Here is a 25,659-nt window from a genome sequence, read left to right as displayed (position 1 = left end):
TACTGTGGATACTCGGACACTGTGACACATACGATGTTAGATTGCAGCAGATGGATAGTGGAAAGGAACAGAATGGAGAGAGAGACAGTTGTGAATTTTGTTACAGTGAGAGAAATGATTGAGAGAATGATTGAAAATAAATTAGTTTGGACTAACATACACAGATATATCCGTGCAGTGATCAAGAAAAAGGAAGAGGAAGAAAGACTGCTAAACCAACGCTAAAGGTAAGAGTGAATGATGCTGAAAGGTGAAGCTAGAAAAGTGGGTCACACTGTATGAGTTGGAATGCGTGAGTCAGACTGTGGGGAAGGAGGAAATGCCCATCTGGAAATAATGCCGAACTAGGAGCGATGAGTGTCTTCTACGCGCTACCTGGAACGAGACAGGGAACCTCCTTGCTGATGAATAGAGTGTGGATCTGTATGAATGGAGAATGAATGAATAAAGGTAGTGATTAGGAAGTGATGCCGGCCTTACAGCGGCCATTCCGCTTCCGGATCGCTGGATGACAGAGGAGGGTCTGGTTTAGCAGGTAGGCGTTCGGCGTAGACTCGGCGACGAGAGGGCATTTTAAAGTACCTCGGGAACTATCGCCGGGAGTACGAAGAACGAATCCTGCACTAAAGTTAGTCAGGCGGCGTCCTGGACTGAGATATCTTTTGAAGATTCCAGATCCCCCCTCTATAAAGACGAAAAAAAAAAAAAAATTCTGGAAAATCGTCGATCGGCCGAAGGGTGAAGGATAACGAGAGTATTATCATGTCAATATTGTTTGTGTTGTCAATTATACATTATTGCTATGGGCGATGGATTTAATCACTTATTTCAAAATTTTTAGGAGCTGTCGAAAAGCCCTTGGGAATTGTAACTGCTATGGATTTACTACAATATATTCAGCAGAAATAAACAATGGACAAACAACATTTCTGAGTTAATTTTAGATCTCATTACACATCAATTATTTTAACCTTCAAACATTTTTTGAACAAGTCAGTTGATATATAAATGGAATTCAAAATCAAAAGACTAAATAAAAAAAGTAAGACTGTTCAGTCATTAAGAGCCCAGTGAACAATTAAATTTTTTTAGTCCATTTTTAGTAATCGACTCAACTTTATAATCTTACAGCACTTTTATTTATCTGTTTCTTGACTTGTTTCTGCTTCTTTATTTCCAATCATAACCTTGTAACTTGTTATTAATAGAATATAAAAGTGGGGAGAAAAAAAATCCTAGAAAATTGTCATGTCAACTGTCATTTACATGAGGCAATTCTATCGAATTGTTTGACGTTTAATTTTTCTTGTTGCTCTCTATTATATTGTAAACGTTCTAAAAGGCTCCCACATAATTTTTTTTAAAGATAATTTTGTATGATCTGAAGAACTGACGATTTTATTTGAAAAATATTTAAGCTGTACTTATTTTTTATTGCAATATTGAAAAGTTTGTTTTTGTATTTTTATTTTAGAATTAAAAAGTTGTTGTGAAATTTGTATTTTAATTTTTGCAAATAAGGTTTATTTAAGACCTAAAAGGAAAATGTTGAATTAAGTTGCCTGCCTGGTTGATGTGATTAATAAAAACAGGGTCAAATTTACATAAGGGAAATATTCTTTAATTCCAATAATTAGTTCCTCTAAAAACTCAGCACTAAAAGTTACAAAGTCGCTCTTGAGTAATGACTTGATGAACAAGAATATCTATTTTGTATTTTTTATTACATATAAGATTCCTGCTTATAGAAGCACATTATTTATCTCCCGACAACTTACGAAGTAGCTATTGACCAACAAATAAAAAGTTAACATAGAAAAAAAATTATTGAGATTTTTAGTAAATTTGTTAAGTGCAAATTAACCTTTTAAAAATTTATTTATTGGTTTTAAATAGAGCATATACTTTAAAGAGGCCTTAGACCTATGATCAGTTTCTTTTACCAAAGGTAGGTACATAACAATTATTTTAAATTAGGTATTTATTATTTTCTACGTTACTGACATTTAGTTCCCGAGAACTTCTTAAAAAAATTCGATAGAAAAATATTACACCTAAATTACCTGGTTATGATAATAATCTTATAAGGTGCGCGGCTCCCGTGTGGTAAGTCAAGGGGCGACGCGAACAGCACAAAAATGGAGAAAAACTAATTATAAAAACATATATATATATATATATATATATATATATATATATATATATATATATATATATAATATATAATTGCACTAGTAACAGAAAGGTTGAATTTAAGAAATGAAATTGTGATTGTATATTTCAATTTCAATTTTTTATAAATATACAATCTCAGGTTGCATCCAGTCCATCTAATATAATCTTATATTTTGGTATTTTAATATGTTTTAACCTATTTTTCGCGCTGTATTATTACATATTGTGTAGTGATTACAGAGACAGAAGAAATTAAACGCAAATACATATATTAATTTGATTATATTTTGCTATATCTAACTTTTTACACTGGTGGCGAATTCATACTTTAAATAATAACAGTGATAATAAAACATCTTTATATATTTTTTATTTAGTTTTTTACTTAGTTTATAATTTATAAGCAATTCTGCTTGGTTATTGGCGGATTAATACCTCTATGGAAGGTTGTCACTCCATCTTTTGCGCCGTCGTCCGATACTTCTTCTGCCGATTGGTGACTTATTTCTTGCTACTTTGACGACGCGGGTCTCCTCTATTCTGCTTATGTGGTTATTCCATTCTTTGTTTCTATTTTGTGTTCATTCATTTTTACACTGTACGTTACATTTTTTTCCAATGTCTTCCCTTCTCTTCGATCTCTCAGCATATTTCCTGTAATTCTTCTCAGTACTCCCATCTCTGCAGTTTTCAGTAGCCTTTGCGTTGTGGCTGTGTCGGGTCTTGTTTCTGAGGCATATGTCATTATTGATCTTACACTGCCTTTATAAATTCTTGACTACATATCGGTGTTAATGTGTCGGTTTCGCCATATAGTGTTATTAAGGCATCCTGCCAGTCTATTTGCTTTTTGTACTTGATCTCTCACTTCTTTGTCCAGCTCTTAATAGCTAGACAGTGTAATTCCCAGGTATTTTATTTCCATTACTTGTACCAGTGTGACTTGTCGTCCTAGACTTTTATATAGTTTAAAGAAAAACTTAAGACAATTGTCCACAAAAGAAAAATTTAACAACAAATATAAGTTACGAAATTGTATTTAACAATGCTATTGTCGTCGCAGCAAGAGTGGACCTATGAAATTATCCACTCTACTCTGCCTAGGGACTTCATGTATAATGTATGAAGTACCCCTAAGCATTTATCCATTTTAAGTTCTGGATGTTCATTCTTTTTCCAAGTCATGATAAAGACTGGGTGTGTAATTTCTTATATGTATGATATCGTAGACCATTGTTGAAATAAAACAACTTTTTGAAGCAAGGACTAGCTACAAAGTCTTAGATTTTGCAGTAGCAAATTGAGCAGAGCCCCGACCGTTGACCCCCTAGAAGGACCCTTAAGCTAGCGGGGACACATGAGCGGAATCCAGTTTAACCTACGTAATATTTTTTCACCCATTTTTCACTAATTTATTACCACCCTAATAATTTTTCACCACCAAACCAACCTTAAGGGGAGCGATTCTGCTGGCTTAAGATTTAAGCTAGCAGAATTCAAAAAAGAAACTTTTTGTTGATGGCATATTTTTTCACCCATTTTTCACTAATTTATTACCACCCTAATAATTTTTCACCACCAAACCACCCTTAATGGGAGCGATTCTGCTGGCTTAAGGTTCAAGCTAGCAGAATAATAAAATATAAAAACTTTTTGTTGACGGCATATTTTTTCACCAATTTTTCACTAATTTATTACCACCCTAATAATTTTTCACCACCAAACCAACCTTAAGGGGAGCGATTCTGCTGGCTTAAGGTTCAAGCTAGCAGAATTCAAAAAAAAAACTTTTTGTTGATGGCATATTTTTTCACTAATTTATTACCACCCTAATAATTTTTCACCACCAAACCCCTCTTAATGGGAGCGATTCTGCTGGCTTAAGGTTCAAGCTAGCAGAATTCAAAAAAAAACTGTGTTGATGACATATTTCACCCATTTTTCACTAATTTATTACAACCCTAATAATTTTTCACCACTAAACCACCCTTAATGGGAGCGGTTCTTCTGGCTTAAGGTTCAAGATAGCAGAATTGAAAAAAAAACTTTTTGTTGATGGCATATTTTTTCACCCATTTTTCACTAATTTATTACCACCCTAATATTGTTTAACCATCAAACCACCCTTAAGGGGAGCTATTCTGCTGGCTTGCCGTTCAAGCTATCAGAATAAAAAAAAACATATTTATGATATACCACAGTGTTTTGCTAGGTTTTTACGAATTTATTACCACCCTAGTAATTTTTCACCCCTTAACTACCCCTTGTAATTCTGTTAGGTTAAAATTTAACGTGAAAAAAATCTTTTTTTACAATTTCACTATCCTCTACTTATAACTGACATAAAAAAAGTATTTTTACCCGGATAAGTTTCCATCTCTAAACCAATCTTATTTGGAAACGTTTCTGCTAGCTTAATAATCGAGCCAGCGGAATTAAAAAAAATTATTTATGATATACCACAGTATTTTGCTAAGTTTTTACGAATTTATTACCAACTTAGTAATTTTTTATCCCTAGACTAACCCTTAGTGAAAGTCAATAGTTCTGCTACGTTTAAATTAAAGGTGAAAAAGTTTTGTTTTATAATTTTACTAAATACTATTTATAAATAAAATAAGAAACTCTCTGGTTAGTTTTTACTAAATGTTAACCAACTTCACCAATTCCACCAACTACACATTTACGCTGGTTGAATGCAAAGCAAATATTTTCGGAAATATGAGATACTACAATATTATGCTAGATTTGTACTAATACATTACCATCCTAGTAATTTTTCACCCTTCAACTACCCTCTATGAGGAGTCAATAATTCTACTACGTTAAAATTTAAGGTGATAAAAAATCTATTTTTATAATTTTACTGTATTCTACTTGTAAGTGAAAATATAAATTGCTTGCCATAAAAAATCTTTTGGAAAACACAAGAGTGCTCTGCTAGAATTTTACTATATTTTTACCAGCCTAGTCATGTTTTTCTCAACTACCCTAATTGAAAAACATTTTCAAATGTTATTCTATACTAACTAAAATTTATTTTTTTAATGTTTAAATATTAAAAATATGAAAACAATTTTATTCCAAAAACTATAAATTTTACCTGTTTTAAAAAATTGACTCTGATTCGAGTCGTATTACATGGCTAAGCGAAATCGAATCGTTAGTCCTTTTTATGAATATAAAATAACTAAAACCAAGTTGAGTTTTAGTAAATACAATGGAATTTTTATATTTCACAGAATAAATTACCAGGTGAGAAATATTAAAGTTGAAATAATTTTATTACGTCTATTACATTATTTAACTAATTGTAAAGGAGGGTCGGGACCGTGCGCACCTATTGTTAAAAGAATAAAAGATTTGTATTCGTTAGGTACATGAAAATTTGAAAAATAATTTAGGTATTTAATATTTTAATATTATTTAAATAAGAAGAGTATTAACGATTGGTCAAAACATAATTTTAAGATTAGTATAATATAAAGAATTTATATTGAAAACATTTTAGGATATAAGTATTTTAAGTATGTATATTCAAATGAGACCGAAATTACCGGTTGGTCAGAACAGCTGATATAGATTATTTGCGTAGTAAAATAAATTTATATTAGCAGCTTGTATTTGAATTCTTTGTCGATTTTTCATTCATTGTCAGTTGAATATAGGTAAAAATTAAAGGTTATTACAAAAAAATATTAACCTATTTAATTTGTTTATGGAAATGTTTGAAAGAATCGCCCACGGGGAGATCTGTTTTCTCGGCACAATCCACACATTCATAAATTGGGTTTTTTCTTATTTTTAGGATAGGACATACCATGCATCTTTTCGTTTCGCGTTTGTCCGATTTATTAGCAATTATTTATAGGTAAATGTTCGCGTGCGATATTCCGCCTTTCTTTGCTTTTTTATAAATTAGTTTACGAATTAATTCTAACCTTGATATCGTCTTTTATGTTTTTTGTTTAGTATATTGTGTAAAACTAAGTCTAACTTTCCACGGTACCATCGATTCATCTAGTGATAATTTTTTTACTGGATAATTCAGACCAGTCATTTTATTATTAAAAAGTCTATAACTGTTCTTATTCTATAAAACCGATCTTCAGAAATAACATTAGGTCTCATTGGATTATGGATGAAGTTTAAGCACCTTGAAATTATAAGAAAAAAATCTCTTCCGATGTTCTGCAAAAAAGATTTTAAGTTGAATAGTGGATCTGTTTTCCAATAATCCTCCAATCTTGAAATCCGTATGTGTCAGTGTGGAAGATAATTCCCATAAATACTAGAAATAATTCAAACAAGACAAGTAGTTTACATCTTTAAATGCTAGAATTTACATAAACACCAACTTCACCAACTTTTTTATATGCTAAACATTGCAATATTGTTGTTTTGTACATTGCCTATTTTTTAACAAAATTTTACAACTTAAAAAGGGATAATTCCCGTGAGTTGGCTGTATGTCATATAGTTAAAAAAACTCGAACATTGAAGTAAAACACTGTTGTAATTGGTATATTTATTAAAATTTTAAAAATCCAAAAGGATTAAGTTCAAAACGTTTTCGGACTTATCAGTTCATCACTTTTAGTAAGTAATTAATAAGCAATAGGTAAGTAGTAATTTTTAATTAAATATACCAATTATTAAAACAGAAGTGTTTTTCACACACACACACACACACACACACACACACACACACACACACACACACACACACACACACACACACACACACACACACACACACACACACACACACACACACACACACACACACACACACACACACACACACACACACACACACACACACACACACACACACACACACACACACACACACACACACACACACACACACACACACACACACACACACACACACACACACACACACACACACACACACACACACACACACACACACACACACACACACACACACACACACACACACACACACACACACACACACACACACACACACACACACACACACACACACACACACACACACACACACACACACACACACACACACACACACACACACACACACACACACACACACACACACACACACACACACACACACACACACACACACACACACACACACACACACACACACACACACACACACACACACACACACACACACACACACACACACACACACACACACACACACACACACACACACACACACACACACACACACACACACACACACACACACACACACACACACACACACACACACACACACACACACACACACACACACACACACACACACACACACACACACACACACACACACACACACACACACACACACACACACACACACACACACACACACACACACACACACACACACACACACACACACACACACACACACACACACACACACACACACACACACACACACACACACACACACACACACACACACACACACACACACACACACACACACACACACACACACACACACACACACACACACACACACACACACACACACACACACACACACACACACACACACACACACACACACACACACACACACACACACACACACACACACACACACACACACACACACACACACACACACACACACACACACACACACACACACACACACACACACGACACCGTGTAAAAGTATTTTTGAAAAAACAAGTTTATTTAATTTTTGTTAAAGGGGTAGTAATGGTTGAAAAATTACTTAAGTTTAATAAATTCGTAAAAACCTAGCAGAACACTGGTATATCATAAATATTTTGTTAATTCTGCTAGCTTGAACCGTAAGCCAGCAGAATCGCTCCTCTTAAGGGTGGTTTGATGGTGAAAAAATATTAGAGTGGTAATAAATTAGTGAAAAATTAGTGAAAATATATGCCATCAATAAAAAGTTTTTTTTTTGAATTCTGCTAGCTTAAACCTTAAGCCAGCAGAATCGTTCCCATTAAGGGTGATTTGGTGGTGAAAAATTATTAGGGTGGTAATAAATTAGTGAAGAATTGGTGAAAAAATATGCCATCAACAAAAAGTTTTTTTTTTTAATTCTGCTAGCTTAAACCTTAAGCCAGCAGAATCGCTCCCATTAAGGGTGGTTTGAAGGTGAAAAATAATTAGGGTGGTAATAAATTAGTGAAAAATTGGTGAAAAAATATGCCATCAACAAAGTTTTTTTTTTGAATTCTGCTAGCTTGAACCTAGTTTGATGGTGAAAAAATATTAGAGTGGTAATAAATTAGTGAAAAATTAGTGAAAATATATGCCATCAATAAAAAGTTTTTTTTTTGAATTCTGCTAGCTTAAACCTTAAGCCAGCAGAATCGTTCCCATTAAGGGTGATTTGGTGGTGAAAAATTATTAGGGTGGTAATAAATTAGTGAAGAATTGGTGAAAAAATATGCCATCAACAAAAAGTTTTTTTTTTTAATTCTGCTAGCTTAAACCTTAAGCCAGCAGAATCGCTCCCATTAAGGGTGGTTTGAAGGTGAAAAATAATTAGGGTGGTAATAAATTAGTGAAAAATTGGTGAAAAAATATGCCATCAACAAAGTTTTTTTTTTGAATTCTGCTAGCTTGAACCTTAAGCCAGCAGAATCGCTCCCCTTAAGGTTGGTTTGGTGGTGAAAAATTATTAGGGTGGTAATAAATTAGTGAAAAATGGGTGAAAAAATATTACATAGGTTAAATTGGATTCCGCTCATGGGTCCCCGCTAGCTTAAGGGTCCTCCCCCTAGAGCGTACTGTGCTCTAGGTGAGGCCGTGGTCTAACGACTGATCCTCACTCGAACACTCGTAGATTGTTCGATTATTTATACACAATCTCCGATTCGAGGTAGACGAGGCGATGCGCATCAAGAGTGTGCTATTGGTCGACGGACTAGGACACTTGATGACACTATAAACAACTTTAAATCTATACTGCACATAATTTCATCTTTATACAATTTGAAAATAATAAGAGCAATATAATATACTATGAATGATTAAAACAAATTAAATCATCGTTTTTCTGGTTTATTTATTTCATTGGGCGGACGTAATTTCGGCCGGAAAAAGAGCAGGTACTAAAAGCCGGTAGGTAAATTCGGCCGGAGGTTTTAAGTTGCTTCCTTATCTCATAGGTATTTTCGGCCGCAAATCAAATAAAATAACAGAATGCTTTATATTAAAATATTTCTTTATTTCAATAAAATTATTACATCAACTTATTTCTATAAATTAAGTAAACTATAAATTTTTAAAAAACGTTTTGATGTGATACAGATTTAACGAAATTAATTCTAGAAATATTGTCAGATCGAAGCATATTTACCATGTTTTCGATAAATTTTAGTTTGTTTTTTACTTGTTTGTCTTTAATTTTTGCTGGAATATTTAAATTTTTTATTTTTAAATATGCATCGATCTGACAATCTTTTAATTTTTCTATAAAAATAAATATAGAAGGGTGACTTGAATAAAAACTAGAATTAAAGTGCGAATGGAATGATTCGCAGGCATTTGTGGTTCTTTTAATTGATGGGTTTTCATATGCCCATATATTTGGTGGAAAATGAGATTCTGGCGCTATGTAGTTTTCTAATAAATAGTCTGCGTATTTATCTATAAGTTTATGGTCCGGTTTGTATGACATGAGATCAAATATGAAACAATCTTCAACTTCAGAGGGGTCTAAATAAGTTAGCCCAAAAGTATGAGTAAGCCATTTGCTTTCCTCGCAGTTTTTATCTTTATACATTTGGGTTAACCCTAATGATTGTATTTTCCTATACCACGCCTGGTGCAAGTGGAATCTACAACCATTTAGTTTGGTTTTGGGAAAGACAACTTTTAATGCGTTATGAATTGCGATTTCAAAATCCACAAATACCTCCTTCGGTTCAAAAACAATATTATAAAGTTCAAAAATTTTAGATTTTACCAACAGAAAAAGTCTCATATATGTGTCACTGGTCTTATTGGGCAACAGACAATACAAAAGAGGAACATAATGCCCATTTTCCAGTCCATGGATGGTAAATAACTGATAAAAATATTTTGTACAATAAGAAAATGTTCCATCCATGTATAAATCTTTCATTTTACATAAACTTATTATATTTGTATGGCAAGAAAAAACAATGATATTATCAGCTGTGCTGTTAATAAACAAAAAATTTTCACCTGTTGTGGTTTTCGGTCCATAACTATCGAGTACAGAATGTACATCGTGAATATCCTTAGGCAGGGCTGGTAAGAGCTTACGGCGGCTGTTGTACAAATTTCTTCTTATTAGACTGACATCTATCGATGACAAATTCTCTGGCAAATGATTTGAAAGAACGCTTTTAATAATTTTTGAAGGTTTCTCCGATATGTCTTCCTCAGCTTTGCGCTTGCATGAAGTCGTCACTATTTTTCTCTCCAACGTAGTTTCATCGGACTCGTGGTTGTGGATTAATTCACTTCTAGTAACTGTGTATTCCGCACCAACAGTGTACAGTTTGGCTAAACATCTTAAATTTTTCTTTATACACCTCCAACGTACTTCACCACTTTTTAATACGTCCTGTTTACAAAACTGAAACTTTTCTACAACTAGTAAGTCACAACCGCGTGAACTCTTAATTACTGAAACAGATGCCATCGTATACAAATAATATATTTTATGCTTTCTATCGACTAGTAGCTTCAAGATAAGTTATAATACTGACTAGCTATAATAATTTTATACCTGTTATTTGTGAATTTTATACATTTAAAGGAATAATCTTAAGTAGGTACAACATAGTTATTAGAATAAAGAGATAAGTAAATTAAAGGTATTTCCGACAGGTACACAGGATTAGGTATTTCCAAATAAATACACAATTAATATTTTACAGAAACTATGAAGCGTAATTACCAATATTTTAATCTCATCGTAAACATCAACCCCTCGGCCGAAATTACCCCTGTCATAAATGGTACCCCTTGATTTATGCAGGTAGGCCAAGGGATTACCGGCCGAAATTACGCCCGCCGATTTCATTTCTTTAAAATTTGTGACATCTGTCGTAAAATTACATTTTCTAGTAGTTATGCAATGAGTAATACAAAGTTATCACAATATAACATTGTTTATCAACAAGTTGACATAATGCTTTCGCCAAAACACGAAATTATACGCTCTTGTAAAAATTTTAATTATCATTTTAAAAAATATTCAATCCCTTTCATTATCTTGTAATTAACTTTTATTACAAATCTGACGATTTTGATATTTTAGATAATCTAGCAACGATTAAATTAAAAAAATATTGTTTATTTACATATTGTCAATTTATATTCTTTTTTTTTTATTCAAAAATTAATTTGACATTTTAGAATAATGTGTGGACCGTGGAGAGAACAGTTCAAATGTGTCATCGTTTAGACAAATTTCGCCGAATCCTGCTAAAGCTTTCTTTTCCTCTGCAGCAATTATTTCGTTTAGGTTTATCAAAGTATTCTAAAACAAAAGATCATTGCGAGTGTAAGGTGAAAAGTCCTCGAGGCACTAATTTATATGAAATTCGTTGTAAAAGCAAATATCAAAGAAATAGTTTGTTTTAGTCAGTTATTTTAAGAAAATGTATAGGGACTTTCTGGTATAAAGAAAGTCTTTTTCTGACAAATTTCGATCTTGTTAAAACCAACTTCTCTTTGATACTGAACAAAACATAAATAGCAAAATTACTTACGACTGATAAAGGATACACTGTTGGCGATTTCGAACTCTGTCTAAATGGTAAGTTTTTCATTGTACTAAATGTACAGATGTCGTTTTTCCACACACCAGTCTGCAATATACCCATGTTCAAGAAGTAGAAACGTCCCGCACCATGCTTTTGATCCTTATGCCATGAACCTTCGTATCTGTTTCCATCTTCCCTTACCAACAAACCTATAAAATAAATACAATGTATATATATATATATATATATATATATATATATATATATATATATATATATATATATATACAGGGTGTCCCATAATTAATTATACATTAGCTAATGGGTGATAGCTGACAACAAAATAAAGCGTTTGAGCTCAAATTGCTTAGACAAAATGTTGCTAGTTTTCGTTCTACAGGGTGATCCATTAATATTTTCATTATATTATTTTTAGGGATATATTGAAAACTGTTCAACCGATTAAAGTGAAATTTGGTATTTTGCTATTATTTATTATGTTTAATATGAAAATGATATTAGTTTTACCATTGACACTAGGTGGCGCCACCTACTATGACATTGCTTCATTAATGTAGCTATAATTTTTTAATTAATTATCGAAACGAACAAAAAATTACAATAAGTGTTCAAAATGTTCACCATTAGATAAACTACATTATCTAAATCTTTTGTGTAAGTTTTGTCTTATTTTAAATAATGAGTTTCTTTGAGCCCTAAGTAGTTACGTTAACTCCCTCTACAATATGTTGCCATAACTCGTGACGGTTATTTTTTATAAACAAGTGACTTTAGGTAGCTCCACAAGTGAAAGTCTAGGGGATTTAGTTCGGGACTGCGCGCTGGCCATGGGTATACACTACCTCTACCAAATCAACATTTGAGGATAAATTTCATCTAGATAATTTCTAACTTCTAAGCTATAATGTGGTGGTGCACCATCATGCATGTACAAAGAGTTACGTCTCAAATTTAGAGGTATGTCTTCTAAGACTTGGTAAATCTTCTCAAAAAATTTAGATACGTTACTCCGTCAAGCCTGGTTGGTAATTCGAATGGTCCTACAATACAATCCCTAAATATGCTATACCAGATATTTATGGAAAACTCATGTTGAAAATCATGTTCTTAAAATGCATAAGGATTTTCTGTCGCATAGGTATGGCTAATGCGCCAGTTAAACACACCTCTTCTAGTAAATGTGGCTTCATCGGTAAATAAAATTTTATTATAAAACATTGGATCGTCTAAATGCCGCCCTATCATAAACTGACTAAATCGGTGCCTTGCTGGAAAACCCTGTGGTAAAAGATTCTGTACTGTAGTAAAACGGTATGGATACAGATTTTCTGTCCGTATTATTATTGACACTGTAGATTTGCTTATACCAGTGGCCGTAGAAACAAGCCCTGTACTGGTTTCTGGATCTTCTGCAACACGCACAACAATTTCATCCCCCATATCCGCATCAATTACTCTCGGTCTTCCAGCATTCCTGTTTTTGAGAAGAAATCACTCTGTTTCACCTAATCTGTCGAATAATGATCTAATAGTTTTATGGTTTGGTTGCCTTCTATTGGGATAAAGTTCTATATATATATATATATATATATATATATATATATATATATATATATATATATATATATATGTATATATATATAGGTATATATATATATATATATATATATATATATATATATATATGTATACATATATATATATATATATATATATATATATATATATATATATATATATATTAATTAAATCTATATAGAATTAAATAATGTGTCTAAAAAATTAACATAAAACAAAACCAAAATAAAAAAACGTTTTTAACATATACAAAAAATTAGAAAATATGTTTGGAATGGACCATCTCCATTTCTTAAGGGTATGAAAAATAGATTACGACCCATTTCCAGATCTACCGAATGTACATATAAAATTTCATAAAAATCGATGAAGCGGTTTTTGAGGAGTATGGCAACTAACTCTAGTAGACTAATATGGCAATTAAAAAATAGGGGTTAGTAATAGAGGGTGAAAATTAAGGGCTGTATGTATTTTTAATGCCACATTAAACAAATAAAAATAAAAAAAATGTGCAAAAAGTTTAAAAAAATGTTTGGTTGGACTACCCTTGGCACTAAACGGTATGGACAAATAGATTGCGACCAAAGTTACAGCCGGTTCGTTTGATTTATTCGATCCTCTTTTTGAAAATTCATCGACTTTTCGGCTGCCTTCGATGCCCTGATGTTCTGGTACCCAGACAAGCTCAATCTTGTTCCTGTCTCTAAGTTCATTCAATTCTTTGATGCAGTCCCACACAACCCTAGACGTCAGTTCCTGACACGCCAGTGCCGCTTGACGGTCAGAAAATATATGGATTTACTCTTTTTCAAGAACTCTCATTATTTTCTTTTGCATATAGTAGTATCGTATCTATCGTAAATCTCCGCTTGAAAAACGGTACAGTTCCTCCCCAAGTCAAAGCTTTCGCTAATTCTTGGATTATTGGAGTATATTCCTGCCCTCACACCCTCTGTAGTTTTGGATCCATCTGTATACCAGATCTTACCCTGTTAGTTATGGTACTCCCTGTTTCTCCATACATTCCTGTCTGGAATAGACACCCTATAGGAATTCTTAAAATTTTATTTTTTTGTCATGTTTGGTTTCTCATTAAAAATGTCCTTCGTCACAGTCATTGTCATACTCATGTGCCCTGTCCCTTCATTGCAAAGTTTCAGTGATTGTTTTAATCTGTAGGCTTCCAATCTTGATTCTCCTTGTATTATCAAAGGCCACGGAGGCAGGCCTAGTAGAGCCTCCCTAGCTGCTGTTGGAGTAGTACGCATGGCACCAGTTATCGCCATACACACCCAGTATGTGTACACCCAGTGCACCATGTCCGGTTTCAATCCCCATTTCTTCCCATACATACGCCTGACTCTAATAAGTGTTGTAACTGCACCGCTTGTTATTTTTTTCCAATTGTCGGTTCCAGGTAAGTTTCGAGTCTAGCATAATCCCGAGATACTTTACTTCTCCCTTTGGCTGAATTACTTATCCCTGCAGCTTTAGAGGACCTAATCCCTTTAGTTTCCATCTGCGTGTGAAGGCATCTATGGTGAATTTGTGGGAACTTAGATTTAGCCCCTCTCTATAAGTCTATTGTCTCACTAGTTCTAGGGCTTCGTAGTATTCCATGATTCTCTAACTCATGTATTGTACTTTACTTGCCAGATGATTACCAAATCATCCTCATATCCGATTGTTTATTCCCCAGCAGTGGGAACAGAACTCCTCCCTGTTTACATCCTCTGTCAACACGGGCCAACTTGTTCGTCATCTTTTTTCTATTTGTCCCTCAGCCTTTTTGTCTTAAGTTCGATTTTGATAATCCCCTCAGACAATAGTGCAGAGGTCTGGCTTCTCTTTGCTTTTTGTTTACAGTCAGGATCAATGGGTTTCATCTTCTTGAGTGTTAAAGCTGAGGAGTCTGAGTCAGTGTTTACTGGTTCTCCCCTCCTCTGTATTATTGAAGAGTCTGAGTCAGTGGTCCGTGACTCCCTCTTCTCTTGGTTTCTTTTTTGTTGTTTAGAGTACATTTAATTCCCATGAGTAGCTAGGAAATGGGTAGTCTGCTCCTGCAGAGCCCGCATACAGGAGTAAGGCTATAGACAATGGGGTTTCGCCCTGTTCTCCAAGGGTACCGTCCGTGATACTGTTACTCCGTTTATCTCTCATGCCCTCGCCACGGTAACTTAGTCGTAGTTCAGGAAATTCCATTGAATTCAAAAACTTTGTAGGATAGTTGACTACATCATCCTGATTTGTAACTGTAGTGTAACTGATTTGAACGAACACTATTTTCCTGGAAGAAAAATCAGAATGGTCGCATTCAGATCATCGACATCTTCATTTTTTGTCGCCAATATTGCTCGTCCAATTATGGTTTTTAAACTGGTAAGCTATTTTCGGAAAACACACTGAATAAGCTCGGCCCAGCTTATTAATAATAAATTTACTTAAGAATTATACTGAGAAGGTAAAATGATAATTTTAATCGTCACTACTACGCTCGATGCATAAAAAATAATAACCGAAAATTGTAGGTATAGGTAGCGTTTTCGGAGTGAGAGAAGGCTTATTTTATGAGAAAGACAGGAGACCGGCTTTGTTCTCATTCGTACTACGTGCTATTTACTGGGTAAGCAGTAACCATTAATCAGTAACAGTTATCGACCAGGGTTAAAATGAATAAATTACTAATATGGCTATTAAAACATAGGAGTTAGTAATAAAAGGGTAAAAAATTAGAGTTGTGTGTATTTTTTAATGCCACATCATACAAATAAAAATAAAAAATTTTGTCCCAAAAATAAAAAAAAATCTTTGGGATGGACCACCCTTACCACTTAGGGAAATAAAAATAGATTGCGAACGATTCTCAGACCTACCGAATGTACAATAAAATTTCATAAACATCGATGAAGCGGTTTCGGATGAATATGGCAACTGTGACATTATTATTGCTATTAAAAAATATAGGCATTGATTATAAACCACACCCATAAAATTGCATTTGGTACTCAATACTACTTGCTTTTAAAACCTCGATGACGTAATTCCAGATAGTCCTCAGAAAATTTTTAAATGTAAAAAGTATTCGATCGAACAGTAAATCATATTTATTTTAGTTCACCTCTATACAATTTCTTATTTTGTACAGAATATAATTGACTTCTATATTGCCATTTCTAGATAAATTGTCAATTTTTTATAGTACAATGTTACTATCAGAACAAAATTTATATCCTCTTCTTCTTGTCGAAGTTCCTTCTCCTATCGAAGGTTGGCCATCACCACAGCTATCCCTACTTTATTGGCGGCTGCTCTGAAAAGATCTATTGAGCTGCAACTATATCACTCTCTTAAGTTTTTCAGCCAGGAAATTCTTCTTCTACCTATGGATCTTTTACCCTTAATTTTACCTTGTATTATGAGCCTAATATCTCATATTTCGCACCTTCGGTAATGTGACCTAAATATTCCAGCTTTCTTGTGTTGATGTTCTTTATCACCTCGCAATCCTTTTGTAACATTGTAACCTTCTTAACACTTTTGCATTTGTAACTCGTTAGATCCGTTAGATCTCGTTAAATCGTGAATAGACTAAATCTGGAAATAAATTCTGTATATTAGCTTGAAATATTTTAATTTGCATCATTTCTCGAAATTAATTTGTTTGAAAAGTTACAAAAAAGTAATTTACATGAGATGTAATTTATTACTGCTAATTATATTATGTATTTTATATTTTGTTATTTTTTTTTGTAGTGTATTGATAAATAAATAATTTTTAGAAAACCTCGACTGTTTTCATTAATCAATTTTTAGCGTTTTTTCTGAAGTAAAATCGGAATTCAATAATATAGATTACAAGCACGTTAAAATTACATAGTTGTGAAAATGCTGAATGCCATCCATATATTGTCATCTATTGCACTAGACAATGGTAGGAGCAGGTAACTCAAATTTATTTTTCAATCTTGGCAAAGATTTGAATTAATGTCGCCACCACACAGTCTGGTAGTACTTAGGCGTGAGGGGCAAAGAGGTGTAAGTGGGCGGAGTTTAACACTGAATTCGTTTTTACCTTAGAGTGAGGTATCTATGTGTGGTTTATAATCAATGATAGAGGTTAGTAATAGAAGGGTGAAAATTAAGAACTGTATGTATTTTTTATCGTCACATCTTAAAAAAATAAAAATAAATAAATTTGTCTAAAAAATAAAGAAAAAAAAAGGTTTGGGATGAACAACAAAAATAAATATCAACCTATTCTCAGATTTACCGAGTAGGTATATATATATATATATATATATATATATATATATATATATATATATATATATATATATATATATATATATATATGTTTTTTTAGCTGGGTCATTTTATTCCACCAGCATTAAATGCCCTATCCACCTCAGACGTCCTGTCTTAATATATTTTACGATATCTAGTTCCTGGTATATTCTTAAATTCGAAGTTGTATCGTCCTCTCCACACTACATTGCCATTCACTGCTGCATAAATTCGTCTTAGTACTTTTCGTCCAAATATCCCAATATGTTTTCATTTCTTTTTTTGCTAGTCCAGGTCTCTGAACTATATGTTAGGATTGGGCGTATTATTGTTTTGTAGAGTTTTACCTTTGTAGGTCTCGATGCAATTGAGGATTTAAGAAGGAGATTAAGCCCAAAATAGCATCTGTTGGCCGTGCAAATTCTGTGGTTTATCTCTGCGGTAATATTATTTTCAGTGTTAAGGAGCACTCCCAGGTATACAAATCCGTTCACTGCTTCGATGACTTCGTTTTCTATAACAAGTGGCTGTGGGATTTGTAGTTGCGTGATTATTTTCTTGTAATTCGTTTTTTGTTGATTATTATTTTTTATAGATATTTTAAAATATAGTACATTTTCCAGATATTATTGTAGGTGTTAAGCCGCACGTAGTGCAGACTACGTATAACGGGTTGCGTTTGGTCACAATAAATTAAGATATTAACAATATTTGGATTATCAATATTTTTATTGTATGATTTATTGTTTAAAAAAGTTGATAAAATGTACTCAGTTGAGGAAAAAGTAGCAATAATAAACATGTTTTATTCAGACAATAATTCGCGAACTGTTACGTTAGGAATGTCCCATGGTTACTTTCCGCAAAGAGATTCCTGGTTAGAAAAAATACAAAATTAAATTTCTATAAATTCTTATAAAGGGTGATTCATTTAGAGATACTTTTTTCAACAAGAAAAAACAATGAAAAAAATAAATTTTATTTGAAAATATTTAATATCATACAAAAGAACCATTCTTTACAATTACTTCTTAAAGATAATTTCTTTTAAATGTTGGCCATGACTACGATTAAGTTGGTTCATTCTGAAGTTCCAATTCTCGATGACTCGTTCCAGAATTTCGATTGGTATTTCACCAATGACTAGAGTAATATTGACCTCCAATGCCTTAATCGTATCTGGTTTATTCATGTAGACTTTGGACTTTAGGTAGCATCAAAAGAAAGAGTCTAGAGGTGAGATGTCACAGGATCTAGGCGGCCAATTCACTGGTCCAAAGCGTGAAATAATTTGTTCACCGAATCGTTCTCGCAGTAAAGCCGTACTTTCACGAGCTGTATGGCAAATAACGCCATCTTGTTGGAACCAAATGTTGCCGAGACCACGAGCTTCAATTTCAGGTACCAAATAGTTCGTTATCATGGTACGATAACAGTCTCCATTTACAGGAACATTCTGGCCGTCCTCTGTTTTAAAGAAATATGGATCAACGATTCCACCAGCCCATAAACCACACCAAACACTTGTTTTTTCAGGGTGTAATGGCAACTCTTGAACCTCTTTGGGTCGTTCATCACCCCAAATATGGGTATTTTGTTTATTAACGTACCCATTAAGCTAAAAATGGGCCTCATTTGAAAACAAAATTTTTCTCGAAAACAGTGGATCTTCTGAAAGCTTATCAAGAGCCCATCGACTGAAACGGTGACGACTCGGAAGGCCGGTCGGCTTCAGCTCTTTCACTAATTGAATTTTGTATGCTTTTAAACCAAGATCCTTACGTAAAATACTTTAAGTTGTTGCATATGACAAGCCAAGTTGTTGAGAACGGCGACGAATCGGTTACCGCCGTTATATTTTCTTCAGTACGTGCTGAATGTGGTCTATTTGGTCGCGTGTAATCCAATAATAAAAATTGGGTTTTAAACTTACTAATCGTAAAGCGAATTGTACCATAAATTGCTCTAAGCGCACGAAACACATTCCTCATAGAACTCCCTTTTTCAAAATACAAATTAATAATTTCTAGATGCTGTGCAGGGCTAAGTCTTTCCATCACGAAATGTCAAATAATACTGAACAAAAGCGAAATGTTAGTTTGACAGTATTCATGCACGATCTCCAATCAAATCCCCACCAAAAAAAGTACCTCTAAATGAATCACCCTTTATTACAAAAAATTACTTTTGTATTAAAATATACAAATGTGACTTAAAAGTTTTATTTAATACAGTTTGCTCGGTGGTACAAATTCGACTGTCTATATCTACGCAATTATAACATTAATAATATGAAATTCGATACTCCCTACATTCCCAGACGAAAAAGTTGTAAAATTTAATTGCCTCACACCAGCGCTCAGCTGGAGATACGGTGCGCTCATTAGGGAATTTTTTAAATACACATATTAAACAGTTACTCCATATTCTTGAGAAATTTGACATAATTTCTCAAAAAATACCGAGAGTCACGAAAAATTACTCAAGAAAAATCAAGAAAATATCACTTGAATCTTAAAGGAGTTTTCACCGCCCGGCCACAACGCGTACATATTTCATTTAAGTCGGGTGCTCTGCTTTTTATCACTCCCGCACTCCTTTCACTTGGTTCTTCCTCAAACTGGTGTCGACCAACGTTCTCTTGAGGTAACCTCTCTGGAACCGCCTCCATTCTTTTAAAATTGACCGCACAATCCGTCTACCCCTTAAAGTCCAATATTGATCGCGGAGCAAACTAGGTAGTCCTTGTGTGCCTACATGACAAGAGCGTTTGTGTAGGCTCAAAATTAACTTACGCACTATAAAACGTTCACTTGGAAGTAAGATAGATAGACGAAAATCTTCCGTGTCAAGTCTCTCAGTAACGCTAGTTTTTAAACGTATAAGTCCAAATTCATCGACAAACGTGTTTAGCGAGGAAATTTATTTTGTATCTGAACCGAACGCTTTATTCTGCACTAGCTTCAATACAAATATTTCGGCTTTATCGATTTCCTCAGCGACCAATTCACCTGTACGTTTTTCGTTTGAATTTCTTGCATTATAACAAAATCGTAGCGCCCAAGGTATCATTCTTAAAAGTTTTATGTACTAAGAAAAGTAATGCAGATGCTAATCGTCGGACGTCATATTCAATAGTGACGAACTGGCTTTTTTATTTTTCTCGGTACAGACTTCTTCTTCATCAACTTCTACTTTTTGTTGGTGCCAATCATTTTCTTTTCTGTATAACCATTTTGGGCCCTCCCACCCTCGAGAGTCGAACAATTGTCGAACACCACAACCTCTGATGGAAGATCGGCTGGATTGAGAAAACCATGTACATATTTCCAACGCTCAGGATTGGCTAAATTTCTAATCTCCTGAACTCTATTAAAAACAAATACAGACTAGTCATCCTTACGTTGAATCCAAGAAAGAACAGTAGTGGAATCACTCCAAAAATAAGACTCAACATATTGAGCAAATTGTCTTTTTACTGGCTAATAAAGTCTAATACCAATAGTGACTGCCAACAGTTCCAATCTGGGTATAAAAATCTTCCTCAAAGGGGTCACACGACTCTTAGCTGTAACAAGGATAATTGATACAACATCATTCCAACTCTTAAAAATACTACTGCCGCATAAGCTTTCTTACTTGCATCTGAAAATGTGTGCAAGCTCCAATGATTAGCTTCCATGGGTTCAGCCTGAATCCAGCGTGGAATCTCGATACTCGACAGTTCAGGAAGATGAGTATTTCCAATTACAAAATTCTTCAGCCATATCATTCTCGACTGGAGCATCCTATCCCTGGCGCTTCTCCCAAAGTTTCTGTAGCAACAGTTTGGGAAATATAGATACTGACCAGGTAAATCCAACAGGGTCAAATATACTCTGAGCTATGGAAAGCATCATTCTCTTAGTTATAGAACGTTTCCATTCCATTCCTTGAAAAGTTTCACTATTGATTTTCAGAGTGTCTCTTGAAGAGTCCCAGATAAGACCAAGAACAGGGACAACTGTTTTTGTATTACCAAAGGCCTCCTACCCTCTTAAGTTCATCTTAGCTTCCTCCATAAAGGCGGTCAATTCAACTCAACTTCATCAGCAACACTGGTCACACAATTATCCACATAAAACCCAGTCATAAGCTTTTCAATTGTGTTTTTAGAATACGGATAATCATTACAATATTTCTTCAGCGCCTTTGTTAAATGAAACTCTGTAGTGGCACCCACAAGAAATGAACTACAATTGACTCCAAAACAACCCTCTTGTGTCCAAATATAAATTACTTTCCTTCATCGTCCACCTATAGGAAACTCAAAAAATCTCTGTCCCTTGAATGTATAGAAATTTGAAGAAAAACCCTTCGAATATCCGACACAACTCCTACCTTTTGCTGTCTGAATCGTAATAGAACCGAAAAAATATGTTCAATAAGATAAGACCCTATCTCCAAACACTGAGTCAAAGAAGGACGACCCTGTTCATGAGATGATGCGTCAAAGACTGACCTAATTTTTGTGGTTTGACTATTATTTTTCATAACGGGTCTGTGAGGTAAATAATGCACGCAATTATTTTCTTCGGGATTATTCACTATTTCAATCACACCCTCGTTCAACCACTCATTGAACATAAAGTTATACGATTCAAACAAATTAGCCCTTTTCAACTTATTTCAAGTATTATTTAACCTTCTCCTAGCAACAACTAAATTATCTGAAATTAAAGGATGCTCGTTCACCCAAGGTAACATAGAAAAAATTCTTAGCCTCCTTGGCCACCACCTTTCGTGTCAATTTTTCTACAGGGTCGGTTATCCCAATGACATCCAGCTCCCAGAGTTTCGCTACAGAAGAATAATCAACAAACAACGAAAATGTAATGATACTTATACTAAAATTAAAAGCAACTGCCGCACCTTGCCCATAAGAATCCAACCCAACAAAGTTTCAACTGCTACAAGACAAACCTGTAATTGATATTTCCTCCCTGTATACAATTTGCCTACAAAATCAGCTCCAAAAAATCTTAATTGATACTATCTATCCGACATCGTTTTAGTGAAATATTCATGTGACTGAGTTCCTCAATCCAAGGACCGTCATAAATAAAAGAGACATCTGCACAAATTTTTGGTTGATCTAAGGCATCAAATGAATAACCGTAGGTTTCTTCACACGCAGTTACCTCGTACAATTTATGTCGTTGTTCAAAAGTGCTTCTACCGCCAAATAATGCATGTACAATCTTTTCCGTTCCCTTAGCAGAAAAACCCATTTCTTGCGCGGTACTCTGTAAAATATATGTTCTCTGCGATCCAGTGTCAATAAGTGCCCTTACTTGTTTAGTACCATGTGCACTTCTTATGTTTATTCGCAGACTTTGGCAAAAAAACCCGTGTATTATTCAAATTAGCAAGCGTCTGATCCTCAATTTTATTAATAGGTAAATTATGACACATCAAAACAGCTTGTGATTTACAACATAATATACAGTTCAAACGTCCTCTACACTTTTTAGAAAAATGTTCTACTTTCAGACATCGAAAATAGGCTTTCTTTTCTGACAATGTTCGACGTTCCTGTTCCATAGTAAATTTTTGTGCTTTAAAACAATTTGTACTGTCATGCTGCCCTTCACAAAATATACACCTGTAAACCTCATAGTTTACTAACCCAGCAGCGGTCGCTAAGCGCTGATCAGTTCCTTGCTTAGGTAATTTTATATTTTTCTTGGCAACGAAGCTATTGAATTTATATTATTTATTTTCAGTCGGTAAACCAAAACCTTCCATTGATAAATCAACTTCTTGTTCATTTTGAACTTTACTCTGTATAAAGCTCATTAGCCCGCTCAATCTTTTTTCTAATGTTGTAACTTCTGCAGTTTCTCCGATATTTTCCATGGACACGGAAACATAAGGCCTTAAAAACTGTGAAGATCTATGCCATAGTCGAATCATATCTTTTGGCAAACATGACTCAATAAGACGATACAATATCGCCGCAAACTTGTCAGCAGTTATTCCTAAGGTCTCAAGTGAACGAAGTTGACTCTCAATCATATCATAAAGAGCAGAAAGATTACAAGGACTACTATAAACTCGACTCAAAATTAACTTTAAGAGCTCTCTAATGTAAATTTCAATCTGGAGATCCTCTCTGCCAAACCTGGACTGCAAACTCTGAATAAGTTTTGAGAATTGTCGGCTACTGCAGGAAAACACTCAACTAAGCGTCTAACCTTACTAGCCGTACGTACGTACTAGTTGCACGTAAGTTCAAAGTACTTTGCACTGTATCTATCCTTTGCCTCCATCTCACTGAATAACTCTTCATCGGAAGCTTCTTCCAATATACTTTTAAGTACCGCACTTTCCACTTCACAAAGCTCATTGTACTTTACTTTTAAAAGTTCCCACTATACGCTAATTTTCTGCTGGGTCGAGTGTCCACTGGTTCAGCTAACAAACTGTCCAAAACAGTAGTAACTTTCGTAAATGCACTACGAAGCACCGTTCTGCGTTTTTTATCTGATTCCATTTTTTGCTTAAAAAGGTTAACTTAGGCCGAGCCTCACGACAAAAACAAAATTATTTGCCGAAAAAAAGTTTGCACTAAAATAAGCGAAAACAACTAACTTTTAAGTCCTGTCACAGTCCCCAAATGTTACGTTAGGAATACCTCACGGTTACTTTCCGCAAAGAGATTCCTGGTTCAACAAAATACAAAATTTAATTTCTATTACAAAAAAATTTTACAACTAACCTACAAAAGGTAGGTTAGTTGTTAACGAACACTACAATTCTCCACCGTGAGAACAATAAATCTAAAAGAGAGTTCATCGAAATGTCTTATATTTTCATTAATGTCATTAATGTTAAGAGTGACATTAAGAATCTAAGCGATATATACCACTTCTTACTTAAATCAGATACCAAGAACAATACAACATCACAGATAACTAATTTGACTGATATATCCATTAACAACTAACCTACCTTTATAATTAATTTTCATTAACTAAAAAAGATAACTTTCCCTTGCTTTTCTTAGATACATCTCAATAAGATATAATAATGCATGAACAATAGAATATAATTAAATAAAGAAAATTAAAATAATATTTCCCTATACTGGGATTTAATTTCATTCGTTTTTTACCAATGAACCTTAACGACATAAAGATTCATAAGAACTACTGAATTTGTCAGCGCTTGCATTCTGGCTAAAACAGAACCTCACTTTTAAACTTTCTAAAAATCAAAAATTTAGTTATTGCCGACGATTCAAAGAATTACCTCCTTTTAAATGTAGTTACATTGGGTTTTTCGATTAACCTTGGGTATACCTTTGCGTGTTAAGTTCAAAGCTACCATACATTTCAAACCTTAAAAAAACTTTTTTTGCACATAGTAACAAAAAACACCACTATGTTACTAGCAAAGTTTTTTAATATTCTAACTCTACAATTCTAAGTTACGGTAAGATCAATAATGTTTTAATAGATAATATATGGTAGCTAATTATAATTTATTCTCTTTCAGCCCTGAAGAAGCCAAATTAATTCTCTTTGGCGAAAACGTTCGGCGAAACAATTTATACTCATTAGAGTCTTTCTTGCAGATTTCCCCAATATTTAAGAGTTTACTGTTTAACTTATCTGCAAAGATTAAATTTCTTTTCTATATATATATATATATATATATATATATATATATATATATATATATATATATATATATACACTCATGGACAAAAATATCGAATATTTTGGAATTTTCAAATTTTTGTTTTTTGAAAATAAATTCTGGTCAATTCACTCGTTTATTGTGAAGAAGAGTTTATTTAACAATGTTTAATGAA

General features: G+C 33.8%; 2 protein-coding genes across 5 annotated transcripts in view; one reads left to right on the top strand and one right to left on the bottom strand.

The window, feature by feature from the left end:
- The window catches only part of LOC140441448 (cystathionine beta-synthase-like), a 134,796-nt gene extending 133,301 nt beyond the window's left edge, over positions 1 to 1,495 (top strand). Inside the window, exon 10 of the mRNA XM_072532181.1 lies at positions 842 to 1,495. Coding sequence (XP_072388282.1) covers positions 842 to 909 — 68 coding nt within the window. The 3' untranslated portion in view covers positions 910 to 1,495. The remainder of the gene's footprint in view (positions 1 to 841) is intronic.
- The window catches only part of LOC140441449 (MORN repeat-containing protein 3-like), a 159,931-nt gene that overhangs the window by 92,417 nt on the left and 41,855 nt on the right, over positions 1 to 25,659 (bottom strand). For 3 of the 4 annotated variants that reach the window (XM_072532184.1, XM_072532182.1, XM_072532183.1), the window contains one exon: positions 11,925 to 12,127. In XM_072532184.1, coding sequence (XP_072388285.1) covers positions 11,925 to 12,127 — 203 coding nt within the window. Of the gene's footprint in view, positions 1 to 11,177; positions 11,693 to 11,924; positions 12,128 to 25,659 lie in introns of those variants that run through there. The other variant, XM_072532185.1, reaches the window with a different exon arrangement.

Source organism: Diabrotica undecimpunctata, chromosome 5 (assembly GCF_040954645.1).
Source record: "Diabrotica undecimpunctata isolate CICGRU chromosome 5, icDiaUnde3, whole genome shotgun sequence".
Taxonomy (NCBI): Eukaryota; Metazoa; Arthropoda; class Insecta; order Coleoptera; family Chrysomelidae; genus Diabrotica; species Diabrotica undecimpunctata.
Note: the sequence above shows the minus strand (reverse complement) of the source record. Positions and strands in the feature narration are given on the sequence as shown.